A 19265-nucleotide genomic window follows, 5' to 3' on the forward strand; every position below is an offset into this window, starting at 1 on the left:
TTTCTTTCTTTCTTTCTTTCTTTCTTTCTTTCTTTCTTTCTTTCTTTCTTTCTTTCTTTCTTTCTTTCTTTCTTTCTTCTTTTCTTCCTTTCTATCTTTCTTCCTTTCTATCTTTCTTTCTTTCTTTCCTTCCTTCCTTCCTTCCTTCCTTTCTTTGTTATAGTGGGGGAGGGAGGTAGGAAGGAGAAAAAATGCCTGATAATTGAAAAAATGTCTTAAAATTTAAAAATAAAATAGTAGATTTGATGAATTGTAAAATTATATTACTGAAAGACAGCATAGTGAATGACATAATGGAAGGAGAAAAAAATAATCTGCTACAACTATGGAATTGGAAAAAAGATCAGGAAGCAAAACCGAGAAACGTGTCATATATATGTGTGTGTGTATATAAGACAAATCAGAGAAATAAAATTTAAGAATTGCTATTTTTCCTGAAAACTGCAAAGAAAATAATCTGAACTTTAAATTTAGAGATTATACAAGAAAAATTTTTTTCAAATATTAAAATGAAGAGATTATAAAAAGAAAGAATTTTCAGAATGCCAAAAGAAATGAACCTCAAGTTAAAATCACCTAGATACATCATTGTTAAGCCTCAATACTATAACAAAAAGGAAATGATCCTACAAAAAGTATCACATATAAAATAAGATACCACATATAAAATAATTTGAATTTAATGAGATTCAAAAATAACAGAAGTTGGGATATTATATTTAGAAATATAAAGGGGTAGTTCTAATCCTCTTCTGCCCCAGGTCAGATGATATAACAATCTGATAGCAGAGTTATTCTATCAGAATGAGATTCCCTATTCAGGAAATGTAGAGTAAGTCTGTAGTTCTGGGCCACCTAAGAGGCAAAAGGGACACATACTCTTCAGCAGACCCAGAAACATAGAGGAATCATTTAAGAAGTATAAAGGAGTATCTCTTCTGGTTTGCTATAAACTCAAGAGATAGTTTAGCTTTAGCACTTAAGAGTCAAGATGTGGGGGCAGAACCAAGATGGTGGAGTAAAAGCAGGGACTTGCTTGAGCTCTCCCCAAAACCCCTTGAAAGCAGAATTGTCCAAATGGTAAAGGAGGTCCAAAAGCTCACTGAAGAAGATAATTCCTTCAAAATTAGAAATGGAGCAAATGGAAGCTAATGACTTTATGAGACATCAAGAAATTATAAAACAGAACTAAAAGAACGAAAAAATAGGAGGCAATGTGAAATATCTCATTGGAAAAACCACAGATCTAAAAAAATAGATTCAGGAGAGATAATTTTAAAATTATTGGACTACTTGAAAGCCATGATCAAAAAAAGTGTAGATATCATCTTTTAAGAATTTATCAAGGAAAATTGCCCTCATATTCCAGAAACAGAGGGTAAAATAGAAATTGAAAGAGATCCCAAAAGGAAAACTCCTAGGAATACTGTAGTTAAATTCCAGAGTTCCGAGGTCAAGGAGAAAATACTGCAAGCAGCCAGAAAGAAACATTTGAGTATTGTGGAAACACAATCAGGATAACACAAGATCTAGAAGCTTCCACATTAAGAGATCAAAGGGCTTGGAATATGATATTCTGGAGGTCAAAGGAGCTAGTATTAAAACCAAGAATCACCTACCCAGCAAAACTGAGTACAATGTTTCAGGGGGAAAATGGATATTCAATGAAATGGAGGACTTTCAAGCATTCTTGACAAAAAGACCAGAGTTGAATAGAAAATTTGATTTCAAATAAAAGAATCAAGAGAAGCATGAGAAGGTAAACAGGAAAGAGAAATCATAAGGGACTTATTAAGGTTGAACTGTTTACATTCCTACATGGAAAGATGATATTTGTAACTCATGAGACCTTTCTCTGTATTAGGGTAGTTGGAGGAAATATATATATATATATATTTGACATATATATATGACTATTACAGATGTGTTTTGCATAACTATACATGTATAACATATTGAATTGCTTGCCTTCTCAATGAGGGAGGGTGGGGAGGAAAGAAGGGAGAGAATTAGTAACTCAAAGTTTTAAAAACAAATGTTAAAAATTGTTTTTGCATGCAACTGGGAAATAAGATATACAGGCACTGGGGCAGAGAAATCTATCTTGCCTTACAAGAAAATAGGCGGAAGGGAATAAGAGTGGAGAGTGATAGAAAAGAGGGCAGAGTGGGGGAAGGGGTAATAATAATGCTGCCATCTTGGGGTGGGGGTGAGGGGAGAGATGGAGGGAAAATTGGAACTCAATGTCTTGTGGAAATGAATGTTTTAAACTAAAAATTAATTAATTAATCAATTAATTTGATTAATTAATCAATCAATTAATTTAATTGATCAATTAATCAATTAATTTTTTAAAAAGAGTCAAGATGTGGGTAAGACCCTGGTAGTTCCACTGAGTCACTGGACAAGCAGAGAAACTGTAGCCAGCAGGGTGCTTTATGAAGAACATCCAAGGAAAGAAAGGATATGGAGATTCTGCAGTACCAGTTACAAGTTGCAGTACAGTTACAAGGTATCTTGGCCAAGTACACATTCAACTTATGCACGTGCCCTTCCATCATTGTCCTCATACTGTGTACCCACATTTCCCATAGAAACCACATGCCTTTGTGGGTGAGTACATCGGAGATTTATGGGGAAAATATTTGGTAGCTACCATTCTTACTGTTCTATCTTAACAAGTGCCTTTTCTAAGACTTAATTATGTCTATGTTAATAGACATAATAGACATTATGACACAATTAGGTCTATGGGCTGATTATTCAGGGGAAACACATTGGTATAGGGATTGTGAGTTACAGTTTTTATGAATGAATATCCACAGGGGGTTACCCAGACTCTGAGGGTAGTAGCTGTCCCTTAGTAACGCAAGCTATAAGGAGGAGTGCAAGTGGAGGAAGTATCCCAGAGGGAATGTTACAGAGAGATGAGAAATAGAGATACTCCCCCATACACACATAATTAGCCTCCCAGCATTCTTTTTGAAAATAAGCCTGTCATGTAATAACCAAGAGAACTTTGAACAATTCATGGACAAAATGGCCCAACACTGGGGAAGCTTTTGACTGGAAACCAAGAGAGAAACCTCCAAACAAACTGGGTCATAAAGTTAAATGCTTTAATTAGCAAATTCTTTACAAGGGTGACTAACTAATTGCTATGTTAATACAATCACCACAGGGGAAGTAAACAAAACAAAACTGGAGTATTGTTTTGGTAAACTACTGGCTGACATAATTGGGCTCAAATTGAAAAAAAGGGAAAGGATGATTATTAAAGGTTTTTCTATGGCCATTACAGACCCAAAAGGGGAGGGGGGGAGTCTTGGAAGGGAAGAGGGTGGGAATCATATTTTTATAACAAATAAAGGGATTGAGGCTGACCTATGATTGTATTGGTCTAAGGAACTCCTGGGTAAAAGAAATTCTCCCTACTTATGCAGGTTGGCATATTTTTGAAATACATTGTCTTAGAGAGTTACTTCAAGTACTCAGAGGTTGTTAGGTTACCTTCCTAGAGTCACAGAACCAATATATATATATGTATGTATGTATGTATATAATGGAACTTGAAAGCAGATCCCAGATTCAAGGCCAGCTCTATCCACTATACCATGGTGGCTCTATACTAAATAAAATTCCCTAAAAACAAAATGAGGGGAATAATTTTCTTAAACTATAGAGATCTAGATTTTATCCACAGAAATAGAGCATTGTTTAGTGGGAAAGGGTTATATATTTCTAATTATGTAAAATTTGGAAAAGAATTAGTATTAGCGAAATAAGGAATGATTCATTTTTGTATGACACAATGAATAGTTTAATGTGAAATAGAGAATGTAGTAAATGTAACAACTATAACCTTGATTGTAAATAGATTGGCTTCTAGAAAAGGATTATTGAAAGAATAAGAGTTATTGGATGAATTAAATATAATCAAAGATTATATTGCTTATACATCTAGTACGGAGGGGTGTATATTAATTTAAGATAATGAATAGACGAAAGCTTCCCATGCTTCAACTAATTATAAAAATCTAGAGATTGAGTGATATGATTTTGATAGGGAATGGAACCTGCACCCCTCAAATGAAAAGTCCTTCAAACTTTCCCACACAACCCAGCCCCTGAACCCAGTCCCTGGCATTCACCTGAGGTATCTGGCTCATCCCAGAATACCCAGATACTCAATAATTCTTTTAACTGTCCTTTCATTGTGGCCCTACCACTTAACTCCTTTCACTGTTTGCACTTGGACCACCCCCAGGCTACTTGCCACTCCTTAGTCCCTTCCAGATCTATTCACTGACCCTTTTTGACCCTTTTCCCCTTTTCTGTATAAAGTACTAATCTTACCCCCATTAAATTGCGAAGACTCATAGAATCTCAGACCCATTGAAAATACAATAAACCTCACTACTTTGCCTGGAAGGCTTTAGTGGTCGAATTCTTTCCAGGCAGACCCCCTGTACCCTTGCATTTCAGGGTTCCTAACACCCCAAAACCACAAGTATTTGACAGAGAGAATTATACTGAAAGGTACTATTAATAACGAAAGTTATCAAGCATCTAGTAACATAGTGGCAAAGTACTAAGAGTATAATGGAACAGCTAAATTACTTTTAGAAATAATTAGAAGTCAATAATACTGGGAGACTTCAACACTCTGGTACTGGAATACTATAAATCAAACAAAATGAAGTTGCAGATCAATGTCTTAAAGAAAATAAATTTAATAAACATATGGATAGAATCATATGGAAAATTAGGAAAGACATATTTTCTTCCAGAAATGATGAGGCTTAGGGGCACCCCAAAATGTTGGGGTGCAAGGTCATCTCAAAAGAATTTGCTTAGCCTGTCTCCAAACTAATTAAAGCCATTTATTGTAGGCAATAAAACACCACCAAGCAGACTCCTTTGCCCCTGAAGTGAGATGCAGCTAAAAGGAGGGGGTTAGCAGCTTAAGGGGGTGTAGCAGCCCCCCAAGGGAGGGGGGCTGCTTAATGGGGATACCCACCAGCCACTAGAGGCTATTGATTCTTTTTTTTTTAAACAATTGGGGTTAAGTAACTTGCTCAAGGTTACACGGCCAGGTGTTTCTAGGTGGGTGCTAAGTGTCTGAGCCCAGATTCGATCCCAGGTCATTCTGACTCTGGGGCCTGTGCTCTTACTCACTGTGCTACCTGGACGCCCCAAGGCTATTGATTCTTATAGAAGAAAACCTGTCATGGGAAGGGAGATGAGATAATCAGGGATACTAGTTCAGAGTTTGGGGCATTACCTATTATTATTCCATTGTTCGGTCCAGGGTGGAGGCTTGGGGGCACCCCAAAATGTTGGGGTGGCCCCCAGTTAGTTTTGGTATTTCATTGACCAGCCTACTTAAATCTCATTGTCTCCTAAAGTGGAAATTTAAGTGGTACTTGAGATAAGGGCTTCTCGAATCTCATCAAAATATACATTTGAAACATATAGAGAAATTGGAATATTCATAAAAATTGATCATGTACTAGGACATAAAATGAACATAATTTCTGTCTTAGATAAACTGAGTTCAAAAACAGTAAAAGATGGAATTCTGTCTCAGCCCTTCTACCAAGTAAATGCAATTCTGATCTTCAAAACTGCCAGAAGTGGGAGGGGAAGTAGAAGGGGGGCAGATTGGGGGAGAGGGTAGTCAGAAACAAAGCACTTTTGAGGAGCTACAAGGTGGAAGGAGAGAGAGAATAGAATAAATGAAGAGGGGAATAGGATGGAGGGAAATATAGTTAGCAATAGTAATGGAAAAACATTTTTGAAGCAAATTTCTCTGATAAAGGCCTCATTTCTCAAACATATAGAGAACTGAGCCAACTTTATAAAAATAACAGCCATTCCCCAGTTGGCTAGAAAAGTTGTGATATGTGATGATGATAGAATACTATTATATTGTAAGACATGATGAGCAGGGATGCTCCCAGAAAAACTGGAAAGACTTGCATGGACTGATGCAAAGTGAAATGTACTGTGTCCGAGGTAACAGCAGCATTGTAAGATGATCAGCTGTGAATTACTTGGCTATTCTCAGCAATACAATGATCTAAGGATCTGAAGGACTTATGATGAAAAAATGCTATCCATCCTCAGAGACTAAAGTGCACTTTTTAAAAAAAAAAACTTTCTTTATTTTTCAAGTTTTTTTCCTTGTCTGTATTTTGTTTCACAACATGACTATTACACAGATGTGCATGACTACACATGTATAACCTATATGGAATTGCTTGCTTTCTCAATGTAGAGCAGGGGGAAGAGGAAGGGAGAGAGTTTAGAACTCGAATTTTTCAAAACAAATGTTAAAAATTGTTTTTGCATCTAACTGGGGAAAAATAAAATGATAAATAAAAATACAGAAAAAAAAGTGTCAAAAAGAAAACTATGGGTCAATATCATCAATGAACATCACTGCAGAACTATTCAACTAAATACTAGCAAGTGGAACACAGAAAATATTAAAGAGCGATTCATTACAATCAAGTAGAGTCATTATGATAACCAGAAACACAGGAATGTTTCCGTATTAGGAAAATTATCAGGATAAGAAAAAAAACCCATAAAATTTTCAATAAATGACAAAAAGGCTTCTGATAAAATATCATGTCCTTTAAAAAATGTTTAAGAAGCATAGGAATGAAAGGATTTGTCTTTATCATGAAAAAAAATCAGTAACCCAACATTTATCAAAACTAACATTACAGGTCATGAAAAAAATGTTACAGGTTTTCCCACTAAAAAAGAGAGTTGATTATTCTAACCATTCCACATTGGTTTAGAAATACAGTAAAAAAAAAAGTAAGAGAAAGAAAATTAATCGAATAAGAATAAGCTTATAAAGTTTAATAGATTTGCAAATCTCTCTGTTGGCAGTGTGATCATAGATTTAGAACAAAAAATATATCAAAATAATATATTGCTTTTGCATTATAGTGGGATATAATATACACCCACAAATCATTAGAATTTTTACATATTCCTAACAAAAAAAAATAGAAGAGATGTTCAGAGAAATACCATACCTAGAGTGTTAGACTTGGAGTAAGGAAGGTGTGGGTTTGATTCCTGCTTTTGATGGTTACTGGGACCTTGACATGGGAAGGACACGGCTTCACAGCTCTAGAGCTGGAAGAGATCTCTGAGATCATCTATATCAAATCCCTCATTTTCCAGAGAAGGAAAGAGAGGCCTGGCAAGGGCAAGTGACCTGCCCAAGGTCATTTGGCCAAGCAACAGCCAAGATGGGACTTGAATTCTGGAACTGGCTCTTTTCCTGCTCCATCACACAGCCTTGCACTTAATTTAGCTGAGCCTCAATTTCCTCATTTGTAAAGTGGTAGATAATGAAAGCTCCAATACCCACCTCAAGGAGTTGTCACGAGGCTCCAATGATATAATGTTTGTAAATAATTTTGAAAACTTTAAAACATCCTACTGATTTCTATTATTGTTAATGACAGACCATCAACCCCCTCTACCTTAACTGACCATGACATCCTCAAGTCCTATATAAAGACAAAAATAAAACCATTTTAATGGAAAGACTAGAAAAATCAAATAATTAGAAAGTTATCTAGTGGACACAGCTAGGTCTTGCCTATATGATTAAAGATGAAAATACTGCATGGATGGATTTGTAATAGGTTCTAATGCCAATACCAATAGTCTATTTCAAAGAACTAGATAAAAAGCTGGTGATTTTATCCAGCATATTCAATGGACAGTAACACCAAGACAATGTACATAGAAAGGAAGATGAAAGAAGACAAACTGCCAGATCTCATCTGCTAAATGGAGAGTTATTAGAACTGTTCTGGAGTTGGATTATTAAAATCTACCAATCAATGGATCGGGATGTTCTAGAAATAGAGCCTTGGTCTCTAGAGCTTCTAGAACTGAACAATTCAGGATTAAATAACACTGAGGCAAGGAGTCGTTATTCAATAAAACCTGTTAGGAAAATTGGAGAACATCATGGAGAAATGGAATTAGATTAACAAAGAGTTCCAAATGCATAAAGTATCAACAGGTTTTTAAAAAACATGTTATTAAGCAGTTAGAAGAAAATGGAATAATATATGCAGCATGAGCACAGGGAGGAGGGAAATTCTTATTTCTTCAAATAATAGAACAAATTATAGAACACAAAAGGGATGCATTTGCCGATATAAAAATAGAGTTTTTTGTACCACAAAAAGCAATGCACTTGGAAAAAAAGGGAAAGAAAGGCTTGGGAAAATTGTTGGCATAAACATTTCTGCTAATAAGCTGTCATGCAGAATCAATTAAGAAGTGACACACTCATAAGTGAATGATCCACTCTTCGCTGGATGACAATAACAAGAGCTAGAACCATTGCGAGGGCTTCTATGGACCTTGAAGGTTTGCAAAGTACTGTATGTGTTATCTCATTTTATAAGCCAGTGGTCAAAGGGCAAGGGTGAGCAGGTCTCCAAAGAAGAAACAAATTATCAGTAGAAAAACTGTTCAAACTGTTAATAATCAGAGAACTGCAAATGAAACACATCTGAGACGCCACTTTCTAGTCATTGAATTGGCAATGGCAGTTTAAAATGGTAAGATTCAATGTTGGTGAAAGAGTGGGGTAGCAGGCATGATGCTACATTTCTGGCAGAGTTATGGATTGGTAGAATTTTCTATCAAGCAACGATGAATGACAAGTTACAAAAATGTTTATATCCTTTGACACAGTGATTTCACTACTAGGATAAAGATGCTAGACGCTAGTGATGGTATTGACTATGAGGGAAAGCAAGGCATACACAAATATTTATAGAAGTTTTACTAACAATACCAAAAGAAGCACACAACCAACCAACAGCAAAAAAAAAACAATAATAACAACAACAAAACACCCTAGAAACAGCCCGTGTTCCCAGTTATTAGGGAATGATGGAATAAATGATGGGCCATGACTATATTGGAACATGTCTTTGCCATAAGGAAAGACAGATGTGAAAAACCATGGGAAGATTATATAAAGTAATAAACTTTGGAGTCAGAGGGCCTGGGTTCAAATCCCACCTCTGAAACTTTGGGCAATTGACTTCTTTCTGGGCTTGTTTTTCCTCCTCCATAAAATGAGGATGTTGGCCTAGAAGACCTCTATGGTCTCCTGCAGCTCTAAAGGTATGACGTGGGAGAAGGGGCAATTAGATATCAAAGCAACAATAGGAAGACACAGTATTATAGAAGTAGCAACAATAAAAAGTGTTAACCAGAAATAAATAAGAAATTTAAAAAACTAGGAACCAAGAGGTTCAGAAGGGGGCTTAAAAACTACCTTTAAAAAATTATTTTTATTAGGGGCGGCCAGGTGGCACAGTGAGTAAGAGCATCAGCCCCAGAGTCGGGAGACCTGGGATCGGTTCCGGCCTCAGATACTCGGCACCCACACAAAAATAACCTGCTGTGTAACCTTGAGCAAGTTACCTAACCCTGATTGCTTTAAAAAAATTATTTTTGTTAAAGCTAACATAGAATTTTTTAAAGAAAAACTGAAAATAATAAAGGTACTATTTTAAAAAACAAGTTTATATAGTGTTGTCTGTCAGTGATCAGCTCAGTTTAGAATATCAAATAAAGAATGTGTAGAAACTACAGAAGGTCCATCATGGCAGCATCATAGAAAAGGTCCTGGGCTGGGAATTGGGGGATCTGAGTTCTAGTTTTGCCTAATCCTACCTCTCTCCTAACAGATAACCCTTCTGTAGGCTCTAAGAGTTACAAACTACTTTATGGGCACTTGACCCTCACCTCAACCCTGTGGGTCAAGTAAGAGAGATGGTGATGGGTCTGGGGGGTGGTGATGATGGTTTGCTATCTCACTATATCTGAGACTGCTCTCTATATCTATCCAAGAAATAACATGAAGAAACCAGCCCAAATTAAAGGCAATGAGATGTTGGTCAGACATAAGGAATCCTGACTCGTACAAACTGCTTAATTCAACTCAATCCAACCCAACAAATGTATACAAAGATACTGAAATATACCTAGGTAAATAAAGGAGCCTGATAAAGGGGGCTGGGCTTCTTCATAGCAGCAGATCCCTTCCAGCTCCAGAACTACATCATGTCAGAGGCTGGAGGAATCTTAGAGATTCTCAAGTCCAATCACCACATCTTACAATTCTTACCCATTACTTCTTATGTAAGAAAGGGAAATGGTGGAACCTCTTTAATCTTCTGTAAGTCACTGGGACACTTCTGGTGTCTCTGCTCCTCCCCAGTTTGTGACATTATTCCCAAGTGCTGAACTCTTCAAGCTTGAGACAGAACACTTGAACATAGTAGGGAGGGGGGTGTTCAGGGGCTGAATTGTTTTCCTCCTATTACACTTACATAGGACAATTTGAAAACCTAACCAGTTGCTATTACTTGCAGAATGCTGAGTGTCTACTGAGTGCCCGTGAAAGTTTGCCAAATGAATGAATGAATGATTTCAATTGCCTGAAAAGTTCTATGTTAATCTATTCCTTGACTCACGACTCCATGCATGGGGGCCTCTGAGTCTGCATCTGTTAAGTAACAGACAGACAAGGGCTTTATCATATTATGAGCTCCCAGAATTCCCAAGGGAAAAGCCTTGGAACTTCATGAATGTTTTCCTCAAGTCATTGAAAAGAAGAGCTCCAATCTAATTGCCTGGATGAAATATGTAGTCTTTTCAATTTAGTGTCATTTCCCATCAGATCAGCCATGGAGGGGAATCGATGACTTCCAGTAGTCAATATGCCTTCTCCTCCCCACTCCTGTCCAAGCAACCCCTGGGTTTATAAGGATTTTACTGGCCAGAATCCTATTCCCACTCTATCTCTAAATTCAACTATATCCCAGTTGGAAGAACATGCGATCTAGTTCCAACCTGATTTTCCAGACTTTATTTCACATTACTTCCCTTATGCACCTTGGGTTCTGTTGTCTGAATTCATCACTCCATCTCTAGCTTCTGCACATTTACCTGTCATCCCTCATGTTTGGAATGCACTCATTCCTTGCCTCTGTCTCCCAATATAATTTCCTTCCTCCTAGGCTTAGCTAAAGTACTGCTTCTTTAGAAGCCTTCTCTAATCCCCCTATCTTTCTCACCTGGCATCAGACTATGTTGACTTATCTGTGATCCTGTTGTACCTTTCCCACCTCCCTTCAGTGGCAGGTAAGTTCCTTGTGGCCTGGGATATGTTTGTTTGCTTGTTTTGCCTTTGTATCTTCAGCGCTTAGGAAGGAAGGAATGAAGGAAGGGAGGAAGGAAGAAAGGAAGGAAGGAAGGAAGGAAGGAAGGAAGGAAGGAAGGAAGGAAGGAAGGAAGGAAGGAGGGAAGGGAGGGGGGGGAGGAGGGAGGGAAGAAAGGAAGGAAGGAGGGAGGGAGGAGGGAAGGAAGGAAGGAAGGAGGGAGGGAGGAAGGAAGGAAGGAAGCATTAAGTGCCTACTATGTGCTAGGCGCTGGGCTCAGCACTTAAAAAAAATCTTATTTGATCCTCACAACAACCTTGGGAAGTAGGTGCTGCTCTTATCCTCATGTTACAGATGAGCAGAGGTAAAGTTAATGACACATGGTCCCAAAGCTAGAAAGAGTCTGAGGCTGTATTTGAGCTTGTCTTCGTGATTCCAGGTCCAGCACTCTATTCACTGTGGCACCACCCAGCTGTCTCTTAGCACAATACCTAGCACCTAGTAGGTGGCTAATAAATACTTGTTGAATTGAATTCCAAGTCAGTTAGGCTTTTTCCCTCTTGTAAGTTCTTGGTTCATCTGTGGATTCAATTACGTTGGCTTTATATTTTGTTATTTAGTATAATGACCTCCCAACCTATGGCCATAGACCTGCCTCTGGATTTCCTTCCATATGAAGTTCAGTTGGAAGAACTGGTGATGAGAAGACTCAGGGGACCCTGAGAGGTCTCCATAAGTAAGAGGAGGGACATTATAGGGAGTAGTGATTAGCTTTCATGTGCTTGGCCCCAGGAAAGCCAAACAAGGGGAAGGGTAGCACCTGCAGAGGGGCAGATTTCTGATATCCTGGAAAGCTTTCTGACACTTAGAATCACCCAGAGGAGGAGCAGGCGGCCTCAAGAGCCAATAGTTCTTGCTTTCCTAGAGGGATTCTAGCACAGGCGGATAAGAACCTTTGCTGGGCATGAGCAGAGGGGGGTATTTGCTTTCGATACATGATAGTGTGTGTGTGCATGTGTGTGTGCGTGTGTGTGACACATGGAGAATTCTGCAAGGGTTGGGGGTGACCAGGTGCCAATGGAGAAGTATTTGGGGAATATGAATGGGACAGGGTTGACCGAGGGATATAGGGAGATGGGCTCAGAGGCGAGCTGTGCATCCCTGGGGAAGCAGCAAATTCTAAGTGCCTTCCTTCACTTGGGATAGTAGCAGCTTCCCACCCTGCTCCATGAAGTCCCCATCACAACTACCCAGCCCCTTCCCCTTCAAGCATTCAGCTTACAGAGTCCTGGGCTATTTTAATTTTGTCTTTGAATCTCCAAAATGAACAGTCCTGCAAATAGTAGGTGCTTAGTAAGAGGTTGTAGAACTGAATTGCATTGCACTGAATTGACTCAACAGAATGGAGTAGAATGGAAGGGAATTTCTTTGGTGTAGGAGGCGCGAGGGTGATTCCTCATAGGTCCAGCTAGGACAGCGCCTGGAGCATAACAGGCACTTACCAATGCCTGTTTACTGACTGACTAATAGGTTCTTTCCTGTTTGAAGGAGCAGCGGTGGATACCAACATAAGGCCCTCCCCCACATATATCCCTAGGGAAGGGTGTGTTTAGGTGGATCTTGAGGGTCACTTGTAACCCAGTAACCCAAACCAGCAACCTCAAAAGGGGACCTGGAAAAGTGTCCCACTAGAGGCCCTAACAAAGTCAAAAATATTTAGGTGAACTGTTACCGTCTTCCTCTGGTGATGGGAGCTGGCATTCTCTATGGAATCATCAGATTTCATTTGATTTGTCTTGTTTCTTCTTTCTTTGGCATTTTTGGAGGCTAGAGGTGACATTTCAAAGGAAAGTAGTGAACCTGTGTCAATCCCCATGGCAGCCAGGACCTGCAAAGAAAAGACACCGAGGCAGCGGACCCGGAGGGTACCCATGTCAATTACAACCATCATTGTGAAATGCTTAGGAACCATGGCATGCTTATGCCCTGGGCTACTCTGCTCAGAAAATTATGTATAGGAAAAATAAGCTTGTTAGCAAAGGCAAGTTCAGAGTGGAAATAGTCAAGCACACTCACTGGAATCTAGAGGAGCTAATGTTCAGAAAGCTTACAAGTGGCAGTGACTTCAGAAGCTTTCTAGTCCAACCCAGATCTGAAGAAGGAAGGAAGGAAAGAAGGAAGGAAGGAAGGAAGGAAGGAAGGAAGGAAGGAAGGAAGGAAGGAAGGAGATGAAGAAGGAAGAGAGGGAGGGAAGGGGGAAGGAAAGGAGAGGGAGGGAAGGAAGAAAGAAATGAGGACAGAAAGAAGGAAAGAGGGAAGGAGGGCTGACTCACTAACCTCCTGTTCTTTCCTGAGCATTTCGAGGGCCTCCTGAAACTTCTTTTCCTTTGCTTCTATTTCAGCCATTGTGGCTTCATTCTGTTCTTCATAAGCCATGGTCACGACTGCCAGGATCAAATTGACCAGATAGAAGGATCCCAGGAAAATGACTAGCACGAAAAAGAGCATGTAAATTTTCCCAGATGCTCTCAAGGTCTGTCAAAGAAAGAAAGACAGAGGGAATTAGCCAGCTGCCCCCAGGTCCCCCAGAGTCTTTCTCTAAGTCTTAGGTCTATGGAATGCACTTTCATACTTGGATGAAGGAGGCACATTATGCAGGGGCCACCCCATTCATAATAGAACAAGAATCCTAGTTATCGTTCCTCTATCTACCTGTGGCCAAGCTTGTGAGGGAGTCAAGATAATTCACTACATTCTGGACCAGGATCTTGGGCTGCCAGGGAGTGAGCAGCAAACCAAAGCCATCCAAATGAAGGTAGAGCCACTGTGATGGAGGCAGACGGACCCTAACTGGGGCATTGCCCTCAAGAACACTGGAACCAAGGAATCTCACCAAAGGGATGAGAAGAGCCACATCTGTAAGTGTATTTTTTCTCACAGACCTGGAGGGTCTGACTTGCCAGCCCCTCCTTGAGGTCATTGGAGATCCATTTTTACCTCTCAGTTCATACCTGTAATTTCATCAGTCAGTCCTAGTGTGGAATTTCTTTCTACTGGTTCTTAAAGACTTAGATAATTATTGGAGCACTACAAGATTAAGTGACTTGCCCAGGGTTACACAGCCAGTATGTGTCAAAGGTAGGATTTGAATCCAAACTTAGCTTTCTCTCAATTTGCCTTGCTGCTTCTCAATTCTCCATGAGCAGCTAACAAATGAGGAGTGAACACCAAACTTGTCACCGAATTCTGCCAATACAAAAAGGGCTCCACTGTCCTAATGAATAGGAAAATGACATTGGCTGTTCCTTATGTAAAACCTCCTCTGAGGCTGTGCACTCAAGGTTTTCTTTCCAGGAGTGATCTTGGTCCTGTTAGAAGCTGGTTTGGGGGGAATCAAACTATGGTAGATGCTAAGTTTGACTTGGGGAACCTCTCTCACTCCTCCCTCTGGACACCCAGGGTATTCACATTGCTTTGTGTCTGTGTGGGCATTCTCAACTGTGGTAACCCACAAAAGCTGCCTTCCTCGGACAGAGCATACTGACCCAGACCTCCCTCTCAACCATCAAAGCCAGAGTCAGCTGTCATTTTACTGTTGGAAAGGATCTGAAAAACTAATTCAAACTAAGGTATTAATGACTGATGCAATGAGATGTGTGCTGAACATGGGGCCATGGACCCTGAGTCTGGTCCTCCTCTGCAGAGGATTTGAGGGATTCTGCCACTTATTAAGTGTGTGATGTTGGGCCACTCACTTCATGGTGTGCTCTCAGTTTTCTCATTTTAAAATGGGGGAGTTGGACCAGATGGCTTCTGAGGTCCTTCCCAGTTCTGAATCTATGACCCCATGCTGCCTTCATGTGTTACTCATCACAAGGCAATTGACTTTTGAAGAGGGAGCAATGCTCTAATCCAGCTCCCAGCACAGGGCCTGGCACTTGAGACATGCCTAGAAATGCCTGTTAAATATCAAATGAATGGTGGAACTTCAGGCATTGGATGTTGGCTGGTGCCCTGCACGATACCACCTGCTCATGTCACAATGCCCACCTTCTATAGAAAAATACCAGGGCAGGTCCTGACTCTGATTCTTGTGCCAGCCAACATCTTCCTTTACTCTTTTTAGTTGGCTTTTATCTACAATTGTCCCATTGAATAACCCAACACTTCTTAGTTTTGTGACCCTGGCCAAATCACTGGGTCTCAGGTTCCTTATCTGTAAAATGGGGCGAATAACATTGGCTTTTGGTGAGAAAAGTGTTTTGTAAACCTTAAGCTGCTAAGGATGTATGGGCTTTTCTTATTATTACTATAATAATATAGTGGTGTAAGCTTCCTCCAATAGGGTACAATTGTACATAAATAAAATGAAAGACAGATTAGTTGGGGGTCCCCAGAGGATTTTGTCAGGCACTAAACTAAGCCAGGACAGTTAACTGAATAATAATAAATAAATAACGTGTTTATACTACTTTAAGGTTTGCAAACTGCTTTACAGATGCCATCTCTCTGATTCTCGAAACCCTGGGGGAGGGGGTGAAAAGGGGAGGGGGGAAGCTGCTATTGTTGTCTCCTTTTTACAGATGGGGAAACTGAAGCTGAGATTCTTATCTGTGGTTGTACTGCCAGTAAATGTATGAGGCAAGATTTGAACTCAGATCTTCCTGATTCCAAGTCTAGTGTTCTCTCTGCTATGCTACCTAGTTAATTAGCACCCTAGATTTAGAACTGAGAGAGCTTTGAGGTCATCTAGTCTGACCTTCTCTGAAGCTTGTGGAAGGGGAGTAACCTTCCCAGAGTCACACGGGAAAGAAACATCAGAGCCAGGATTTGAACCCAGATCCCAAGTCAGCATTCAATATTCTTTTCTGTACCACTTATGTGGGGCATTCTTTCTTTGGATGATCAATTTGTTTTCTATTTCAGAGATTAGCTTTTAAAGTACAATCAAAAAAAGGGAAGAAGAAGCAATGACCACTTGCTGCCCAATACTGATCTTAACTTTCTAGGATGCTCATGAAGCTAAATCTCTCCACTTAAGCATGTCAAAGGGCCAGAGACTGGAGAGTCTGCAAAGCCCCGGGGAGAGACCTGCTGGTAGAGCCGCTCCCAGTAATCCTGTGTCATCAGGCGGAACAGAGCCAGGAAAGCCCAGCCAAAGGAGTCGAAACTGGTGTAGTTAAAATCGGGATTTCCTCCTGTCTTTAGGCAGAAATAGCCTTCGGGACAGCCCCTGTGGACAAGAACAGGACAGAAGGTGAGACTGGGAGGACCTTGGCCAGAGCCACCATTAGGACAAGGCAACACGATCATCCCAGGAGACTGTATTTAAAAGGAGCTTTTCCACTGTCCCTCTCTCTGAGACAATGCCCACTCTCACTGTTCTTTTCCTAAGATGTGCCTGCACCATTGGTTCATGCCCCATGCTTACTTGTGGTAGTGACCATGGTACTTGGAGTTCATTGGGCAGCTATAAACGATAGTTTAGTTCCTAGTTGGTAAGAATACTTTGTTGAAGTATCATACTATATACATAGTACCTGTATATCTCATACTGTTTATACTACATACATAGTATCTAGTAAGAAGCTACTAGAGGATAGCGAATTCTCCCACTCTGCAACTTGGGCTTCCACCAAAGCGCACGGAGTTAGACACAATGACATGACGGCTATGGACAAACCAGGGTTTGGGGCAGCCAGAGCAAAGGAAATGTCATTGTTTCCATCTCATAGAGCATGAAATTACTTTCAACCAAAGTTTCAAGTCAACACTGAGTGTTTCATGAGCTATGTGTGTGTGATTCTGGCTGGGCGGGGGTAGGATGTTGAGTGTGATAGGATGTGTAAGGGATGGAGTCAGTACAAGAACTTTGGGAGAAGAGAGACATTCTTCTTTACTTCCTTTATAAGAGAAACACACCTGATTCCAGGCTCTCTTCAAAGAGAGACATGCGGAAAGAGAAAGAAATTTTTTGGAAGGAGCAAACATGTAGGGGAAACCGGCTCCTCAAGCAAAGCCACTCCCTATTTTTCATTTTTCATTTAGCACTCAGCTTTCTCTTCACTACTCTGAAGTCATGTATACAAAGCAGGCAAAATTTTCCAGACTTGGCTCAAAACCTGGGTTACATAAGAAATAGTGGAAATGCAGAAGGTCTGGCTCCTAACAAAAATAGCAGACCCCCAAGATGGCTTGGCTAAGGTGACAGAAAGATCACTCCTACTGATTCCCTAGGATGGACCTGTCAGCAATATTCCAAACCTTTTCCTTCTTCCCATGGGCTTCAATCTCACTACCTCAAAGAGCTATGGAAATGGTAGCTGTTATTATTGGTAGTAATGTTGGTTTCAAAGAAATTCCTCCAATCCTATTGACCAAGCAGATAAAAGATCTCAGGCCTTAATCTGCAGTCCCTGCAAAAGACACTAGGATGACTGTGTAGAACTCTTGTCTCTACCCACCTGGCCTCATTGCTGCCTTAATTACATGTATTTGTCAGCAGTCACACCCTCAGGCTTTAGTGCTGTGTTTTAACTAGGGAAAAACCTTGTTTTCTTCCTACATTCTCCCCTTTACAGTAAAGAATTTGTAGTTCTAGTCAATTACTTGAGGAATGTTTGAATATATATTATAAGCAGAAGAAATTAATACACAACAGAGCTCCAGGAACTTATCCCAACTACATAGTACAATGTACGAGCACATACCTACTACATTACATTCACACCAGCACTGCATCCAGCTCACATTAGTGCATATGACTAACAGATTGCATACCACATAACCAACAGCAATGTGACAACATGGCATACATTAAATTAAAGACAGAGATCTCAGTGCAATACACACAAAAGGATGCTGGTACATGTTTAACAACCGGCTCTCTAAAAATGTATGCGGAACACACTTTTCACTTTAATCAGCTTTATTAAGATTTTCTCCATCATTTCTTAACTCTAGATAACTGAGGTGAATGTTCACACTGAAAATTTAACAATCATCTCTTGCAAGCTAGTACGGAGCTGACTGGCATACCCTTGGTTACACAGCACCCAACATCACATAACAAAGGTGTATGCAGTGATTGAATACAGAAACATGCAACATGCACATATGGGAAGAGTCCACAGAAAACACTGATTACTAGTATATCTAGTAAAGAAACGTAACCCAGGGGAGTGGAGCCAAGATGGTGGAGTAGAAGCACGACCTTCCCATGGCTCCGGCTTCCACCTTCCCCAATCCACGTAAAAAGGGGACTCTAAACAAACTTTGGAGCTGCAGAACCCACAAAATGACACAGAGAAGCTAACCTCCCGCTGAGGACAGCCCGGCAGGAATCGGCCAGCACAGTGCTCTGGGAGCCGAGCCCAGCCCCACACCGAGGCTTTAGCCCCAGGGCAGGCCTGACCAGCTGGCAACCAGAGGGACTCCAGATCAGCAGCAGCTGTGACCCTTTCCAGATTTATCAACACATAGATGTGAAGGACAAAGTGAGAGGCCAGTGCAGTCTGGACTTTGGGACCAGTAAGTGGGAGTGCATGGCTTTTACCCCCGGGGTGAGAAGCCACTGAGAAGCACAGCCAGCCAGTGCCACGTGGCAGCTTCAGCTCATGGCCTGTAGAGTGTAGGGAGACCAAGCACCAGTCTGAGGGATAATCGCTCTTGCTTTAACCTGTTTGGATCTGGATTGCAGTCTAGGGTGGAGGTCCTGGGGTGTGTGTCCAGCTTGCCAGAGAGTGTGGAGACCTCAGAGAGGGCACCCATCTAATACCTCCGGCAGCTGAGAAAACGCCAGTGTTTGGGACGAAAGCTCCCCTATCTGATGGCAGAGTCCTACTGTGGCAAAAAGCCCAAAAGTCAAATAATTGAGTGGCAAAATGAGCAGGGAAAGGAAACAAAGCAGACAGAAGATTCCAACATTACACTCCTATTTTGGGGACAAAAAGGAGGAAAGCATGGAACAGGAGGAAGACTGAAAGTCAGAACTCTTGCACCAAAAACTTCAAAGGAAAATATAAGCTGGTTACAGGC

The 19265-nt window shown here is 40.5% G+C and overlaps 1 protein-coding gene across 1 annotated transcript in view; it reads right to left on the reverse strand.

Annotated features, from left to right (window-relative positions):
- The window catches only part of SCN10A (sodium voltage-gated channel alpha subunit 10), a 99851-nt gene that overhangs the window by 53238 nt on the left and 27348 nt on the right, over window positions 1-19265 (reverse strand). The window contains exons 8-10 of the mRNA XM_069084572.1: window positions 16320-16461; window positions 13566-13763; window positions 12961-13116 (exon numbers count right to left, since the gene is read on the reverse strand). Of these exons, the coding sequence (XP_068940673.1) occupies window positions 12961-13116; window positions 13566-13763; window positions 16320-16461 (496 nt within the window). The remainder of the gene's footprint in view (window positions 1-12960; window positions 13117-13565; window positions 13764-16319; window positions 16462-19265) is intronic.

This window comes from Petaurus breviceps, unplaced genomic scaffold (genome assembly GCF_028583685.1).
Source record: "Petaurus breviceps papuanus isolate PSGF00001 unplaced genomic scaffold, PetGlider_PUasm1.0 174, whole genome shotgun sequence".
Lineage (NCBI taxonomy): Eukaryota > Metazoa > Chordata > Mammalia > Diprotodontia > Petauridae > Petaurus > Petaurus breviceps.